Source organism: Rhineura floridana, chromosome 1 (assembly GCF_030035675.1).
Source record: "Rhineura floridana isolate rRhiFlo1 chromosome 1, rRhiFlo1.hap2, whole genome shotgun sequence".
NCBI lineage: Eukaryota > Metazoa > Chordata > Lepidosauria > Squamata > Rhineuridae > Rhineura > Rhineura floridana.
In genome coordinates, this window is record NC_084480.1 from 47,050,296 (window position 1) to 47,068,305 (window position 18,010).

Below are 18,010 nucleotides of genomic sequence, written 5' to 3' on the forward strand. Positions count from 1 at the left end.
ACTAATATTGAAAGACAGTTTTAAAGTCTAGACTACTTCCTATAGTAGGAATGCACTAGTCCTGGAGGGAGGTAGTCAGACGCCCCTGGAATATAGCCTTTGCTACAACTGATGCAGCTGCTGTTCCCGTTTAAAAGAATTCTGGGAATGATTGTGTTTCAGCACTGGACAGGGCTGGAATCATGGCTAAAAAAGAAACAAAATCCAACTGATCCCACCAAAAGGTGAGGCGGTATTGCTGATTTTCAACTATTTTAAAGGAAAGAACAAACTCCTATGGTTGACTGATACAGGGGGAGACCAGCCCCTTTTAAAATAAACTTTTTGAAAACATTTTTAGAAGTTCACAAAATAGAATTAGCATTGAGAGAATGTTTGTACAGATTGATACTAGTGAAGTCATAAGGAGTGCAGTATGGTGAAGCTTGATTTACAATGCATTTCAAAGATCAGCACTGGCTGCCAATTTGTTACTGGGCCACATTCAAAGTATTACTGTTAATATATAAAGGCCTCAAGAGCTTGTGACCAATTTACTTGTAGGATCACTTTGCCCCTTATGTATTCACTCAATCTGCTCATTCTGCTTTGATTGGTGGAACTGGCACATTTCAAGTGCTATGTTCATTCTGTACTTGCGAGGAAGTTTAGTGTGCCTATTAATATAAGGCAGGCATCTTCAATGTACTATTTTTGACACCTGCCTACTAAAACCTTTTTTGTTTAAGCAAGCTTAACCAGATATGTATCTCTATTATGCATACTTGTAACTGTTGATTTTACATATATTTTGATAAAGGCTGTTGATTTTATTGGTATTTTCTTTTAAACATTTTACTGCTTTATGTAAACTGCTTAGAGGTTTTTTATTAAGTGGTCTATAAATTTTGTTAAATAAATAAAAAACAGGAGTTATGTTACAGGTGCCCAAGACATTTGTGCAATTTCATTTTACACACAATGCACTACCATAACTGATGCCCTAGACCAGGGTGGGGAGCTTTTGGCTCTCCAGATATTGCTGAACTACAACTCAGCCCCAGCAAGCATGGCCAATGGCCAGGAATGATGTGAGTTGAAGTTCAGCAACTCTGGAGGGCCAAAGGTTTTCTCTGGTCTAGACAGAGAAAAGATGCTTGGATGTGTCACAACATGTAAACAACAGCCAAAGCAAATATCCAAAGAACTACTTTGGGCATAATTAGCGAGATTTTGACTTTTTATTACTCAGAACAGGAGTCTTATGTGTTATAAAGTAAGCCACTTTGGGTAAAGTCCTACTCCAAAGTGGATTGCCATAGGGAATGGGGGCTGCCTGGACAGGTGGAATGAGCTGCATGGTCCTTTACATCCTTAGCTATTATCCTTTCCAAATAAATCAGTCCAGAAAAGCCATTACTGAAGCACAGAGATATATTTTATGATTAACAGTAAGATTTACCTGAAAATGGAGCTGTACCTTTTCCATCTCCACACCCAAGAATTTAGCTTTGATATCAAAGTCACCAACCTCTTCACCAGGTGTAATTTCGAACATCACATTCTTAAACCTTAGAAGAGAAAGAAATTATTTACAAAGGCAAATTAATTTTGCTAGAGTTATTGATATAAAAACTACAAACACAAACACCTGAGACAAATTAAGCACTTCTAAAATTTAAAACCTAAATAAGGAGTTATAAAATTGTTAGGTTAAATATTTAATAGGCAATGAGCAGAGCTAATGCCCTGAAAATACTAAGTGTAAAACCTACTGGTTAGGCTGAAGTTCATCAATTCCTAGTATAACCCCCTTTTCATGTAGCCGTGCTGCTGTATACTTCAGTGAAATGTTCTTAAGTTTGTTTCCTTTCTCCTCTTGTTTTCCATTTAATTTGATTGATCTCCGTGAATTTCTGTAAAATGTGAAAGGTGTAAGCAGATGTTAGCCCAAGCACACAGCATTTCCCCCCTTCTCCTAATAAAGGCAGATGTTTTTAGGTTCAAGTTTGGAACAATTAATCTAATATTCTTCCTAATCTTTTTCAAGAACAAATGCAACCATATGATAAGGCTTTGTTGGAACACGTTTTGGAACAAAATATTCATGAGTAGAAGCAGTAATATCTTGCCTCCCTATACCACCACACAATTTTTCATCAGTCACCCCTACTGCCAGGAAGAGTCAGGAACTGCAGAATGTCCAACTGCCTGTGTCCCACCCTTTAGAGCAGAGGTGGGGAACCTAAGGCCCTGACTGCAGCTCTCCATCTCTTTCGTACTGGGCCCTCAGAACCCTCCCCTTGGCCACACACCCTCACTGGCTCTGCTTCATACACACGTCTTTTTGTCTGGCTGGAATGTGTCCTTGAAAGAGAAAGCCTGTAACTTGTCTGGATGGAGGACAGAGAGGGGTCTGTGAGTGTGTGTTGAAACTATCCTACTGTACAAAGGTAAAATTTACAATAGTTCCACCCACTTTTGCTTCTGGCCCCACCCACCACTGGCATGTGTCCCTCAGAAGGTTACCTAGAAGGGAATGTGGCCCTTGAGCTGAAGAGGGTTCCCCACCTCACCTTAAGTAAGCAAACGTGCACTAGCACACAGATGGTTGGCATTATTAGTCCTTACTTCTTTTTGGGTGGTGAGTGGGATGGGAGAGCCAATTCCAGGCACCCTGCTCTAACAGATAAGCACTATCAAAACAGCTAGAATAGATTCATTATTTCAAGCTTGAGTTTTTTATTTGAAAGTATCTAAAGTCTTACATTAAATGAGTTTTTGTTGGATTACTCAAATATTCAGTAATATTCAGCTGCCCTGGGCTCCTATTGGGAGGAAGGGTGGTATTAATCTAATAAATAGATAATATTCTGCCATCAGAACTCTTCTCCCTCAACTGGCAGCTGGCAGCAGCCATTCCATCAGGCTGCCTCAGTGGAAGAGATGAGACGAAGGGTTTGTTCCATCAGCTCTGCTGAAAGACCAGCTCCATCAGACACCTCCTACCCCTCAACTGTTTCTGTGTCAACCGGTCATTAGAAGATCTAAAGAACTGGTTACCTGAATTTGCTTTTTCCCACTTCCCTCTATGTCCTTCCCCCCCCCTTTTTTTAATATTGTAAGCCCATGGGCTTGTTTAATTTATTGTGCGTAAAAAAAACTTGGCAGGTTTTTTTGGCTGAAGGGCAGGCTACAAATGTACTGAAATAAATATATATGTATAGATAAATGTGCAATGTCCAGTACATATTCTGATCAGCATGGGTCAGTTTAGGTTTTAGAAAATTTTACAACTTGGTAACAATGAAGCTTTCTACCTGCAATGCTAAAGTGCTGAATTTTCTTTAAAAGTAAAAATATTTCACTTACTTTCTTGTCAAGTTATCTAAACAGGTTTTGATGTAAGTGTTGTAATAATCAATTTGATCTTCATAAAAAGCTTTCTTGGAATTGAGTGCATTCAATGTCTGCTGGAGTTTCACCAGTTCTGCTTTTCGATGTTGTCTGTATCTTCTTTGATTTCTGATATCCTAAAGAAATTTTTCACTAATTACGTAATATCTTTAATTTGGAAAACGTGTGTAATGGTTTTACCTCTACAGAGGTGTCAAGCTTTTTGTTTAGTTGCTGGGGAAACTGCTTTAGTATTTATGCTTTTATAAGCAAACTACTTGTTCTGAAGAAGTTCCATTGACTAATGAGAGGAATATCATAAGAATTGCAACAGTTTTGTATCCAATGTTGTACAAGTGGAAAGCAGTTTGAGCAGCCAAATATACTCTTCCCTTCTTCCCTCTGCAGCCCCTCCCAAACCCTCTACAGATAGTTGGGAGTGGCTACTGTACATTGTGGGTTATGTTGTGTAGGGGTGCAGTGGAAGGGTGGAATCGCCCAAAACAGAGTGGAGAACTGGCATCACTCTTACACTGTTACTGATTTCATACACTCAGATCTGCTATTTATTAAGTGAAGTTAATTGGAATGTTGTGATGAATGTTCTTTTCCAGTATATATATTGCAATGATTTTCAATAATTTTCTTTTTAGCATGAATGGGAAGAAATAGTTGGAGAAATGTAACATGATTCACACTACCTTTGCTATTTCGTTGATGATTTCTTGGTACTTATTTTCAAATGAAACCAGTCCAGCCTGTTCCAGTGTCCGGAGGTTCCTCTGGATTTTTCTTTTCTTTTGTTCTAGTGGTAGCTGCCCTTCTTCAAGAATAGATCGACTGTGTTTCATTTTTTCTGGTGTTTTAGAATCCAAAATTGCACGTTTTTCAATTACTTTTAAGTGCTCGGCTTCCTAAGAAAAAAAGTAGTTTACACTTTCATACAAATGAAGCACATTAACTATGTATAAATTTATAAAACTCATAGGTGTTATAACTTTTCTAACATGGATGAGACAGCTTTTGTTTTCAAATCACTACTTGGAATTGCAGATACAGTTTTTCTCTTTTCTATACATGCAAATCTACTTGTTGAAAGATACATAATGTCTAGTCCAGTGGCAGCAACCAACATTTTGGTAAGTGCACTAGAAACCAAACCAAAATAATAATACAGGGTCACTCCCACTCACTTCAGTATGAATGTCTCTCCTACGTAAGTTGTGGGGAACCTTTGGCTCCAAGATGTTACTGAACTACAACTTTCATCATCCCTGGCCATTGGCGATGCTTGCTAGGGCTGATGAGAGTTGTAGTTCAGCAACATCTGGATGGCCACTCCTGTCATTCATGGATACCTTGCTTTGGCTTTTTCTCTGTCTAATGAACCAGGGAATGGACAGCAGTGTAGCGCAAGTATAGATATAGCAGGTAAAGCTGAAGGCCTGACTATCCTAAAATTAAGAACATAAGAAGAGCCTGCTGGATCAGGCCAGTGGCCCATCTAGTCCACCATCCTGTTCTCACAGTGGCCAACCAGGTGCCTGGGGGAAGCCCGCAAGCAGGACCCGAGTGCAAGAACACTCTCCCCTCCTGAGGCTTCCGGCAATTGGTTTTCAGAAGCATGCCGCCTCTGACTAGGGTGGCAGAGCACAGCCATCACGGCTAGTAGCCATTGATAGCCCTGTCCTCCATGAATTTGTCTAATCTTCTTTTAAAGCCATCCAAGCTGGTGGCCATTACTGCAGCTTGTGGGAGCAAATTCCATAGTTTAACTATGCGCTGAGTAAAGAAGTACTTCCTTTTGTCTGTCCTGAATCTTCCAACATTCAGCTTCTTTGAATGTCCACGAGTTCTAGTATTATGAGAGAGGGAGAAGAACTTTTCTCTATCCACTTTCTCAATGCCATGCATAATTTTATACACTTCTATCATGTCTCCTCTGACCCGCCTTTTCTCTAAACTAAAAAGCCCCAAATGCTGCAACCTTTCCTCGTAAGGGAGTCGCTCCATCCCCTTGATCATTCTGGTTGCCCTCTTCAGAACCTTTTCCAACTCTATAATATCCTTTACACAATTACACATGCTCTTCCTGCTTCTGTGCAGGTGTGGCATAGTTCACTGTTGTCCATACCACCTGTAATATCTATGTACACAAACTCACCAACCATGATCAGTACAACTCCTTACACCCAAGTTTTACTCCAATGTTTTCTTGAAACGTTCTATGGCAAGAAATTGTAGAATCTCCCCAGGCAACTTATTTATTTCTAAAATATCCTTGCAGTTAGGACTTTCCCATAACAGTTAATCCAAATTCCCTTCTAATTTTAAATACATTGCTTCTTGTCATATTTTCAAGAAGATAGGATGGACGATTGTCACTCTCCCTCTGACATCAGAATTTCTGCCAACACATCATCTCTCAGCTTTCTTATCTTTAGGCAAAACATACCCAAATTATTTACCGAACGAATTTTATCCAGCTTTTCAGACAGAATTGGCTCCCAAGGTTCCTTCAGCCCTTCCTGTAATGACTGGTCTTCTAGATATATTTTCATCCCACTCCAAATTCTTTCCAGCTTATACAACATTCCAAAAATGCATCACAAGTCATTTTTGTGTATTTACTTTCTTACAGTGACATTTGAAGACTATCACCTCAAAAAGCATGTGAAAGTTTTAAACACAAATATTCCCATGCAGTTTCCACATTTTCCCAGATAGTTATTTGATAATGTGACATAACCAAATAAACTCAAATTTAAGCTATTTCTTTTCATGAACGAAGTCCATCAGAATATTTTCCTGAAACAGTAGCGAAGCATCAACATATCATTTTAAACATGTTAGACCAAGCACCTGCCAGTAAATGTGCTCTGGATACCTTAGGTTTTCCCCCCAACTTGGGTTGAGCTGTAAAACCAGAAGAGCATTTGGAAAAAATACTCTCAGAAATCACCAAAATACAAGACATTCAACAACAAGAAAAGCATGTGAATGCAGAGATATTTTAAAAAGCTATTTACAATAATTACTGGCCCATTTAGAAATAATTTATCCCTAAAACCTTTATCTACACCCAGTGAGTGATGGCTGGATAGTTGGATCACAGGTTCACATTCTTACTGAGCGATAAAATCTTGCTGGGTGGCCTTGGACCAGTCACACTTGAAATCTAAGTTACCTCATAGGGTTGTTGTGAGGATAAAATAGCAGGGGGTGGGAGAAGAATCGTATACACTGCTTCCAGTCCGTTAGAGATGTGACAGGAAAAATACGTAACACGTACATACTTTTCAGCACGTACACTAACTCACTGGAAGGGCATTTCCCTTTAACTGTAAAATTGTTTTTATAATGCTCTCTCGGGATTTTAAGAGTTGTATCAAACATTAGCCATACTCCGAGTAGTAGTAATACTGAAATTAATTACTAACTTAGGTCCATTAATTCCAATGGGTATACTCCAAGTAGAACTTAGTTGGATACAACCCTAAGTCTTGTGATTCAAACATTTTACAAGGATACCAAAACAGAAGTACAGTTTGTTTTAAGGCCTGCTTACTAGTGATACAACCAAAAGTTATTCTTCTCAGATACAAGAGGGATCAGTTACCTGAAATTCAGATGCTGGCGTTTCCAAGATTTTTGCAAGTGTCTCTCCTGGCTGAGCTCGTATCACATCAATAATAAGCCTTTTTGTCCTTAACAGAGAAGTTAGAGAACTCAGAACAGTTCTGATTTTATAGAAAGGCATTTTAATGTCAAACAACGCCATCCAATGATGCCCATCTGACTGCACAATGGATTTCCTCTTGCAAACTAAGACTTCCTCTTCCCCTCCTCTCCCCTGCATGCACCCAAAATCTGCTCCCAAGGGTTCCCCAAATCCTTCAGAGCCGATTGTTTTTGGGGAGAGGGCTGCAGGGGGCAGGGAAATTTTCTTGCATAACATTAGATGCTACTCAACAGTTTAATACAAAAACAGAAACAATCCCAAACATTGTTCTTGATGGCAATACTCTGTACTATTTTATGAATGGAGTGTCAGTAGTATTATTAACCCATTCTTCTTGTTATGTACCTTCAAGTAGATTATGACTTATGGGAACCCTATGAATCAGTGACCTCCAACAGCATCCGTCATGACCACCCTGTTCAGATCTTGTAAGTTTGTCTGTGGCTTCCTTTATGGAATCAATCCATCTCTTGTTTGGCCTTCCTCTTTTTCTACCCCCTTCTGTTCTTCCCAGCATTATTGCCTTTTCTAGTGAATCATGTCTTCTCATTATGTGTCCAAAGTATGATATCCTCAGTTTCATCCTTTTAGCTTCTAGATTCTTTAACCCATTTTAGATTCTTTAACCCATTCTAGAACCAGGCAAATATATTTTTATTCACTTCGACATTCAACTGCATAGCATGAACTGGTTTTAGTTGTGGTTTTATCTGCTGTATGTTTAGACTGAATTTATGATTTTGATCTGTTTTGCATCTCACTTAATTGTGATTTTCTATCAATATTTTTATTGAATGCCACAGTAAAATGCATGCATAACAGTTAAAGCATAGACTGTATGTGTTTAGACTTTAGAGGCTTTAGGACTTTACCAAGTGGGGCACAGCTGGACAGCTCTGCTCTCACTGCATCTACTTCAGCAGGTAAAATGGCAGCAAACAAAAACACCCTCTGGAACTTGCTTCCTTTTGACCTTCGACATGCCTCCTCCCTGATGGGTTGGGTTTTCACCGAGCCTTAAAGACCTGGCTATTCAGGCAGGCCTATAGGATTTCTGGGGGGGATTAGTTTTTATGATTTATTAATTGAAGGATGTTTTAGATGAATGGATGATTGTGGTTTTTTAACTTGTATATGTGTTTTATATTGTTGTACGTCGCCTAGAGTGTCCGTTAGCTCGGACAGATAGGCGACTGAAAAATGAAATTTATTATTATTATTATTATTAGTAGTAGTAGTAGTAGTAGTAGTAGTAGTAGTAGTAGTAATAATAATAATAATAATAATAATAATAATAATAATAATAATAATAATAATAATAGTACAAGTCTAAGTTAATTTTGGCCACATTTACTCAGAACATATCTGCCCCCCCTTTTTTTTTAAGGAAGTACTTCTAATATAACTTGACATTTTCCTCTAGCAACGGACAATTCAAGACAGCTGTTTCCTTTGGTTTCCCATGAAGTCTAATCTATATCCTGCTTTTTAAACATATTCTTTTTCATAAAGCCTCATCATGCAACAGTTACTGTGCGTTCTTTGGTTTTTCCTAGAGTAACCCGTTATAAAGATGCATCTAAATACCAACATAAAAACCCAACATTTGCATTTGAGGCATCAGTATACAATGTGGTTACAGTTGATAAAAAGGTACAAACAGTGCTTCAAAATATATTTGGGGCAATGCTCAGTTAAATTATTTGCCTATTTGTTGTCTAGCAATTAAATCCAGTCTGCTGAATACACTTTTATGGAAGCTCCGCTGATTTCAATATGTGCTACTGAGGGTTTAGTGCTTGAACCAAGGGTTCAAAAAATGTCATAAAGCTTCTTTATCATACAACTTCCTCTGTGGCTTTAAATGCAAAATCTTCCTTAGCATAATTTACCTATTTTGGGCTAAAACTTCCACTGATCTATTTAAGGTGCATGTACGATGAACAGTTTTTATATGGCTCAAAACAAGAAATTGTTAAATTAGTCAGAAATTATAGCACTGCATTTTGACAAAAGCATTACTAATACTATGTTTATAAAAACATACTTCATCATCAGGCTCTTGATGTCCTGTTCTTCACCTTCTCGTAAATCATATTTTCTGGTCAATGAAAGAGAGATTTCTGTCTTAACAAGCTGACTTAAAGTGTTTTCCTTGTTAGGGTCATTGGGATCAACAGCACCTTCCCCTGCAGAGGGGAGAAAAAAATGTAAATGCTTCTAATTTTATGCCAAAGAGTGTAAAGAGAGATTAAGGTTGGGAAAAAACAAAAACAAAGGTTAATTTTAAACCGTGGCTAAGCGTATGGTGCTCATTAAAAAATAATTCTGCACCAAAGCAACTGAAGAATTTAAATATGTTTTCTTTTAAACTCTTTATGTTAACCCCCTTTTCTGTGTCCTACAGGCTTTCCTCCACTTTTCTCTACACCCTAAGCTCTCTGCATCTCAGTATTACTCAGTTTCTTCTCAAGCCTTAGCACTCACTTCACCAAAACTGCTGTTTGTACTTCCTTTTCTCTTTCCGCACTCACAAGTCTGTTTGCTTGCTTTAGTCTCTTTTTTACTCTGTTCCTGCTCTGTCCTCCCAATTGATCTCTCTACTCTTTCTTGATGAGTTTGGTGGCGATAGCACAAAAGGCCTTTACACTATCCCAGCAATTCACACAAGTGAAGGTGGACTGTGCAGTGTGTCTTAGATGTTCCCACAAAGATGTAGCATGGAAAAATGGGTATTTGGAATTCCCCACAGGGGCCACAAGGACTTGTGCAAAACCTGGTGTGGACAACTGAACAAGGCTTTCTCTGCTGCTTGCTACATAGATATGCTATTGTATATATGTGAAAGCCATTCAATACTATGTTCTTTATCAATATAATGTAAAGCTAAAAATCCAAAGTAACAACCCATATAGATATTTGATACCTAATCTCTAGAAAGAGCACGGATACATTTATAATAGGCCATATCTGGGGACAAACGTTTTGATTTTCAAATTCAGACATGCATAGTCATATACATGGATTATCGTTATATGTATTTTTAAATAACTGGGATTGTTCAAAGTGGTGTAGCATCACAACCTGGTAGAAAGAAGGACAAGCATAATTCGTGGATGTCCCACTCCTGCAATCTGTATACTGTAGTGCAAGTTGAGGGGGGCACACTCTTATTAAACCTCTAAGACTGAGAGAAGCTCAAAGGCTCCTCTTCCTAACTAGAATTGGAAATTTGGAATGGAGGAGCTTAGAGTTAAGGGGACAAGCAAGCAGCTTTGAGTTCTCAGCAGCAGACCAGCAGGAGAACATGTTGCCGTCATCTTTCCTGGCAGATAGTGAAGGAGATTGGGAGGAAAGAGAAACAACAGTTGCTAAGTCAACTGAGTCAAGAGTGTATATGCACCACCTTAATCCATTATTCATTCATTCTGGTGCATAGATGAAGGGAGGAAGAAGAGAGAAGCCCAGATCAGGCTACACCTGTACAAGTAAGTAGAAATTTGTACTCTCAGAACAGGGGAAATCAGTTAAGGCAGCAACAAAACACACTGTGAAAATTGTTGCACTGGCATCAGGGCACTAAAAAGCCACAGCATGGCTTCACAGAACAAAAACATGATTTAAAAAAAATGTGTATCAAATTCTACTGCCTCCATTCTACAACCCCCTCCCCCCAAAAAGCAACATCCAAAGATGTGCATAAACCAAAACCATCATCTAGTTCAGTGCCTAATTCTATTTTACATCTATCTACAAGTCAGGTCTAGTCTTTCAACTACATTTTTGTTTTGTTAGCTTACCAAGGAATGTCTCCACATGAGGAACTTCTCCCAGACCTTGCAGGATCTCATTTAAGACATCATTATGGTCAGGAGCAATGGCATCCTGATGCTCAAGCAATAGCTGTAAATAAAATTGCCCTTGTTGAAAATGTTGAAAAAATCTGACACGTTTCCATATGCTAACATTAACTCACACTTACATTATGACAGAACTAAAATGCAAAAGACAAAAAGGGAGTGTATGAATAATACATGATACATCTGTGTGTATGTGTATGTGTGTGTGTGCCATATGACTATGATCGTTCCATTGGTGTAATACTATGTAAAAATCATGTGCTACCATTGTTGGGGGTAAAATATCCCATTTAGTCCACACACACACACTCTATATCAATTGCAGTGGGATTGCAATTTCCTGTATATTTCCTTTATATTTACTTCAACCCACTGGTGTAGCCAAAAGTCTATACTTACATGAAAAAACTAAAGCATGTGAAGAATTTGCACACAAGATAGAAGAGACAGAGTACTTAAAAGGCAAGTAATCTTACACCAGTTCTCTGTAAGCTTCTCTTATATTAAGATAAAACATAACATAAAAATGATATGAAGTGTTATGTGTTAAAAAACCCTCAAAGAACTACTTCCATGTGTTTGCTTTGCAGAGTACATTTTTTAAAAAGGACAACATTTTAATACTTTTCCATACTGCAGTATACCCACAGTGTACCTTCTGTTTCATTCTGGAGAACATTAATGGACCCACATTTTTGTCGTATCCAACACTGCCCTTACTTTCACAGAAGGCTTGTGACAAGGATTTTCTCAGAACAGAAAGAGAAGGGAGCAAACAATGGAAGATTCCCAATTCCTTTTCCTCTGTACCCCACTGAACCTGCTCTGGAGGTTCTGGAGACACCCCAGCACAGTGTAGGAAAAAGTATGAAGGGCAAAAGGAGAAAGAGGAAATTTGGAAAAACTGTCTCCCTTTCCCTTCCTACCAGTTATGGCTGGTGGCTCCATGTCAGCATGTTAGACAGCTCCTTGAAAATTTGGACTAAAATCTGGAGCAGATTCCACTGCCCCACTGACATGGAGCCACCAGCTGTCACTGCCTCCCACTCACAGAAGCTTCTGCTGGATCAAAGAGCCTTTGTCTAGCTATTCTATTTGGCACAGGCTACCACTTGCTTTTCATACCAAAGCCAACAGAATTATCCAAAAAGGTCACCAAAAGGAGTTAACTGCTTAAGTATTTGCAAGGCTCTAAATAAGTAATTGCAGAAATATTACGTATTTTAGGTAGTTTCAGGAAACAACTGATAAGTCCTTACAAATATTCTGAAAGAGCTAAGATTGGTCAAGGCAGCTATAATTTAATATTCTTTTTATTTATGAAAGCAATAAAACAATGATCTCAACACAGTGCCTTTAGCAAAGTTTCTCTGTTAACTTTTTACCCATGTTTTTCCTACAGTCAGCAATTATTAGCACTATCATCACAGGAAATACCTCAGATTCTTAGAACTAACAATTTAGTGCTGTAGCTGTGGCTGCTCAACTAAGAAGTGGTTCTTCACAAGGTCATAAAAAATCATACTTGAAATATATGTTGATTCACAGATAAGTTATAACCACACAAATGGATTTCCCGCAATTAGCCTGCCTGTTCCCACACCTTCCATTTTTCTCACAAAACAAATCCAGATTACAATAATAGTTAACCCACTGATGTTGCTTAGGATTTTCCAGGATTTGCTTTTTCTATGCACAGACATTACACACTATGAATACCTACAATTTTAAAGCAATAACATCTAGCAGCCGCTTCCTCCTTGGTTATGACACCTTCCTGCTAACGGTACTCTGACAAGGACCAACTGACATTGTCTTCGTACAAGTTGAGAAACACACATGACAGACATAAGAAGTGGGAACTATGAGGGTAATGCAGGATTCGTTCCAGTCTCCCAGGATATGCTCAGAGGTACCTATTACCAAATTCTTCCAAGCTACACAGGAAGTGTATTGGACCGTGAGGGGAGAGAGGAAGGGGAGGGGGAGGGGAGGCGATTGGGTGGGTGGGCACTGGGCAGAGGGAAAGCCCCTTTCCTTTCCAAATGGAAAACATTATTAACAGTATCATCATTTTTCAGGGTTTCCCTCACCTTTTTGTTCTACAGCAGACACATGTAGACAAATTCCCACCCAAATTTGAACTAAAGCTGTCCCTGGCCACAGCCACACCAGATATTTATTCCACTTTAAAGAGTCATCCCCTAGAAAATCCTGGGAAGTATAGTTTGTGAAGAGTGTGAGAGTTATTAGGAGATGCCCTATTCCTCTCACAGAACTATAGTCACCAGAATTCTCTGGGAAGGGGGCTGATTTTTAAACTCTGGCTGCTGGAGCTCTGACAGGGGAATAGGAGTCTCCTAACAACTCTCAGCACCCTTCACAAACTACACTTCCCAAGATTCTCTGGGGGAAGCCATGACTGTTTAAAGTGGAGTAAGAGTCTGGTGTGGGTTTAGCCCCCTGATTAGCCAAGCCAAACAGCTGTTAGTCTGGCTTTTAGAACACTGAACAGTTGGTTCTTACAGAGCGTGCCTGTGCTTATCATAGACTCCAATGTTACTTTAAAAAAATTAATTAAAATCATTTTTGCATTTTTTTAACTTTAAAATTGTAGAAGATGAGTATGGGGCAAGGTCAGTAATAGGATTACAGATACTCTGTGAACATAGCTGATTTTTAATTAATTTCAAGAAATGAGAAGAGCACTCATAGAAAAAAGTCCAACGGGGTCTGGATTATTTTACTCTATTTTAGACTTTGAACTCTAGATTCTCTCTGAGTTTTTTGTGTATCACCATGAAAACTTAGAGGGTTGGTAAACAAGCATTTTTGAGTTCGATTATACGTTTTGTAAGATGTTGTTTTGAAATGAGCTTATGGGAAGCAGCAGAACAGTATTGGGGTATTTTCAATTTAACATGGTGGAATGTGAAAAATCCATGCTGGCTATAATATACAGCCACTTTTGTGGCTGTATAATGAAAAGCATTATAAAAAAAATTTAAGAGGAATAAAAAGCAGCTGTGTAGAGTACTATTGTATAAGTGTTATCTGATAACCTAAACATATGGTTAAAATTTTAATTCTATAGTCTTCAAAAAGTCAAGGAGGGAAGGTTTATAATATACACATTAATGGCCAAGCGTGAGTTGCAGATTAGTCTATATAACTTACTCATTCTTCAATGTGCCACAATTGAAAAACAGAATATCCACTACATGGTTGCACTCTGTGCAAGTTAGTTATAGTTGTAATTTTAATTTTAAAAAAGAAGGAACCGTTTTACTCACCAGAAAGGTGTTTCTCAATGGGCGCCAGGACACCCCCAAGTGGGTATTGTGTTCCTTGCTAGTGCTTGAGGCAGGAAAGAGTTAACACTCCAAAACGACCGTTAATGCGGCCCCTCCCACGGAGTGCTAGTTCGCCGTCTGGCCAAGCTTAAAATATAAACTTATACATATGTAAAAAACTGTGACAACATTAACTGTAATTATCATGAAAACATACATTGTACACTTAAGTTGTAAAAAACAACTATACAGTCTCTACTCAGAGCGACTGCCAACTCCACTGAATGATACATGGGAGAGGAGTGATCATAGACTCTTCAGTGTCCACCCGTTTTATTATCATGTTTCCTGTCGTGTGTATCCCAGGGTGGGCCTTGGCGGTGTCCTGGCGCCCACTGAGAAACACCTTTCTGGTGAGTAAAACAGTTCCTTCTCCAGTGGGCACCAGGACACCCCCAAGTGGGATGTTCCAGAGCTGACGTATTGATTGGGTGGGTATATAAATGTTCAATGATCACTCAGGACCTGCTGAATAACTCGCCTCCCAAAGGCTGCTTCAGCTGAAGCATAAATATCTATTTTATATGTTTAGTAAAAGTGTTAGGGTTTGCCCAAGTGGCCGCTCTACATATTTCTTGAAGAGATGCATTTGTTGAATAAGCTGCAGTGGCAGCTGCTGCTCTAGTGGAATGAGCCATGATGCCTGAAGGTAATGGTATGTTGAGAGAACTATATGCTAAGGCAATGCAGCCCTTAATCCATCTCGCCAAAGTAGAGGAGGACACCTTTTTACCGAGAGTAGTTGGGTGGTAAGAAACAAACAAAGAATCAGTTTGCCTTATTGGCCTAGTCCTATTTATATATACTTTAAGTGCTCTCCTCACATCCAATGAATGCCAAGCGTGTTCTAGAGGATGCTTTGGCGAAGGACAAAATGTTGGCAATACTATTTCCTGCTGACAGTGAAAGGCTGAATTAACTTTTGGAATGAAAGTAGAATCTGTTCTCAAAATGACTCTGTCAGTATGGAAGATACATAGATGTTTTGCCACCGAGAGAGCTCCAAGTTCAGATACTCATCTAGCTGATGTTATTGCTATGAGAAATAATACTTTGAAGGAAAGTATTCGTAACATAGACGTTTTCAATGGTTCAAATGGCGGTTTTTGAAGAGCTGCCAAGACCTTGTGAAGATTCCATGTTGGAAAGCGATGATGAACAGGTGCTGACAATAGTGAAGCCCCTCTTAGAAATTGTTTCATATAGGGATGAGCTCCCAGTGATGCATAAGAAGACTTAGACAGGACTGTGGACAACGCAGATGCTTGTCGCCTCAAAGTATTGGGTCTCAACCCATTCTTCAAACCAGCATTTAAAAAGGATAACACTTCTGCAATTCCCGACTTCCTAGGTGTAACATGATTCCTATTACACCATTTCAAAAAGGCCGCCCAGGTATACTGGTAGCTTCTTATTGTGGACTGTCTTCTAGATGCCAATATTGTGGTTATCACTTCTGTTGGTAATCCAGCCCTCAGCAGTTTGCCCCGCTCAATTTCCATGCGGTTAAGCTCAACCATTGGAGATCGGGGTGACGAAGCGGTCCTTGTAGCAGCAAATCTGGTCGAAGAGGCAGACGCCATGGGGGCTCGACAGATAGGTTGACTAGCTCTGAGAACCATGGCCTCCTTGGCCAATCTGCTGCTAGTAGAACAACATTGGCCGTCTCCATCCTTACCTTTTTATTACCCGAGAGAGCAATGGAAAAGGAGGGAAGAGATACAGTGTTGCCTTCGGCCAAGGAGAATTTAGGGCATCTACACCCTCTGCTCTGAGAGATGGATAGTGAGTGTAATACCTCTTCAGTTGATGATTGACATCTGAAGTGAAAAGGTCCACATCCATCCTTCCGAACCTTCTGCATATCTATTTGAACACATCTTTGTGCAACTGCCACTCTCCCGGCAACATCTCCTGTCTGCTTAACCAGTCCACTTGGACATTCTCTACTCCCTTTATATATTCCGCTGTCAATGATTGTAGCGTGTGCTCTGCCCAGGAAATTAGTAGAGATGCCTCCTGATGAAGAACCAGTGACTTCGTCCCTCCTTGACGATTTATGAACACTTTCACACAGGTGTTGTCTGTTGTCAGCAGCACATGTTTGAGATGGAATAAAGGCACAAAATGTTGCAGCGCCAACCGTGCTGCCTGAAGTTCGAGTAAGTTGATGCTTTGGTTTGATTCATGAGGGGATCAAGATCCCTGCAGGATTTGACCTCTGCAGTGAGCTCCCCACCCCTGGAGACTCGCATCTGATGTGACAGTCTCCCGTGGTGGGTCCTTTAAGGAAAGTCCTCTGCGTAGATTGCAATCCTTTGTCCACCAATGAAGAGCAGTTCTCAGTCATAACGTCAGAGGAACCTGGAGATGCATGGAATGTGCTATCTGCCACTGGTATGGTAACAGTGTCCATTGTAGAGGATGAACATGAAACCTGGCCCATGGCGTAACTTGGATAGAGGAAACAAGCATGCCTAAAACCCGTGCTAAGACCATCAAGTCCTCTGCAGGCTTCGCTAACAATGGTTGAACAGCCAACTTTATCTTTTGAACTTTGTCTTCCGAAAGAGAAATTGTCTCCAGTTCCGTATCTATCATTGCTCCCAAATGCTGTAAACGTTGTTGAGGGAACAAATGACTCTTGGGGATGTTGACTAAGAATCCGTGATCATGGAGAACTGCTAGTATGGTGTGAATGTCCTGATAAGCTGACTGTGCTGTGTGTGAACGAATCAGAATGTCGTCTAAATATGGGTAAAGATTCAACCCATGTTGACGGAGATGCGCAACAAGGGTCACCATAATTTTTGTGAAGACCCTCGGCGCTGACGCCAAGCCAAAGGGCATTGCCCTGTACTGATAGTATTGATTGTTGTAAACGAAGAGGAGGAACTTGCGGTGCTGCGGATGGATTGGCACATGTAAATATGCTTTGGTTAGATCTATGGAAGCTAGGAAGTCTCGAGGCTGAATAGCTTCTTTTATGGACACCAATGTTTCCATGCGAAATTTCCGGTATCTGACAAATCTGTTGAGAAATTTTAGATCGAGTACCGCTCTCCAATTGTTTCCTTTTTTGGGCACAAGAAAGAGAATAGAATAAACCCCTTGAAATTTCTGGTGCTGCTGAACCGGTTCTATGGCTGCTATCTGCAATAGATGTTGTATTGCCTGTTGTAGTAGCCTGCGCTTCTCGGGATGTGCCGACACAGGTGACGGGAGAAATCTGTTTGGAGGCGTAGCCTGAAATTCTATCTGATACCCATACCGTAGAGTTAAGTGAACATTAACTGCTAATAAATAACATAAATAGAGAAAAAGATAAAGATATAACTCGGCCAGACTGAAGAGCAAGGCGAAAATCAGTACTGCTCAAGCGAGGCAGGAAAACGAACTAGCACTCCGTGGAAGGGGCCGCATTAACGGTCGTTTTGGAGTGTTAACTCTTTCCTGCCTCAAGCACTAGCAAGGAACACAATACCCACTTGGGGGTGTCCTGGTGCCCACTGGAGAATTGTATCGTTTTGCTGTTTTATTGCTTTCTGCCCTAGTCTGCTTTGAAAGGAGGGAAAGGACAAACATTTAAATAAAATAAATGATGATATATGAAAGAAGTATGAACACTGGGCTGTGGTTTTAAATAATAAATGTTTTTTAGACAAACTGATTTTAGGAGT

General features: G+C 39.7%; 1 protein-coding gene across 3 annotated transcripts in view; it reads right to left on the bottom strand.

Annotated features, from left to right (window-relative positions):
* Nucleotides 1-18,010, bottom strand: part of IQGAP2 (IQ motif containing GTPase activating protein 2) — a 211,485-nt gene that overhangs the window by 2,380 nt on the left and 191,095 nt on the right. For all 3 annotated transcript variants that reach the window (XM_061620404.1, XM_061620395.1, XM_061620414.1), the window contains 7 exons: nt 10,918-11,020; nt 9,165-9,306; nt 6,995-7,082; nt 4,077-4,289; nt 3,352-3,512; nt 1,755-1,895; nt 1,442-1,550 (listed from right to left, as the gene is read on the bottom strand). In XM_061620404.1, coding sequence (XP_061476388.1) covers nt 1,442-1,550; nt 1,755-1,895; nt 3,352-3,512; nt 4,077-4,289; nt 6,995-7,082; nt 9,165-9,306; nt 10,918-11,020 — 957 coding nt within the window. The remainder of the gene's footprint in view (nt 1-1,441; nt 1,551-1,754; nt 1,896-3,351; nt 3,513-4,076; nt 4,290-6,994; nt 7,083-9,164; nt 9,307-10,917; nt 11,021-18,010) is intronic.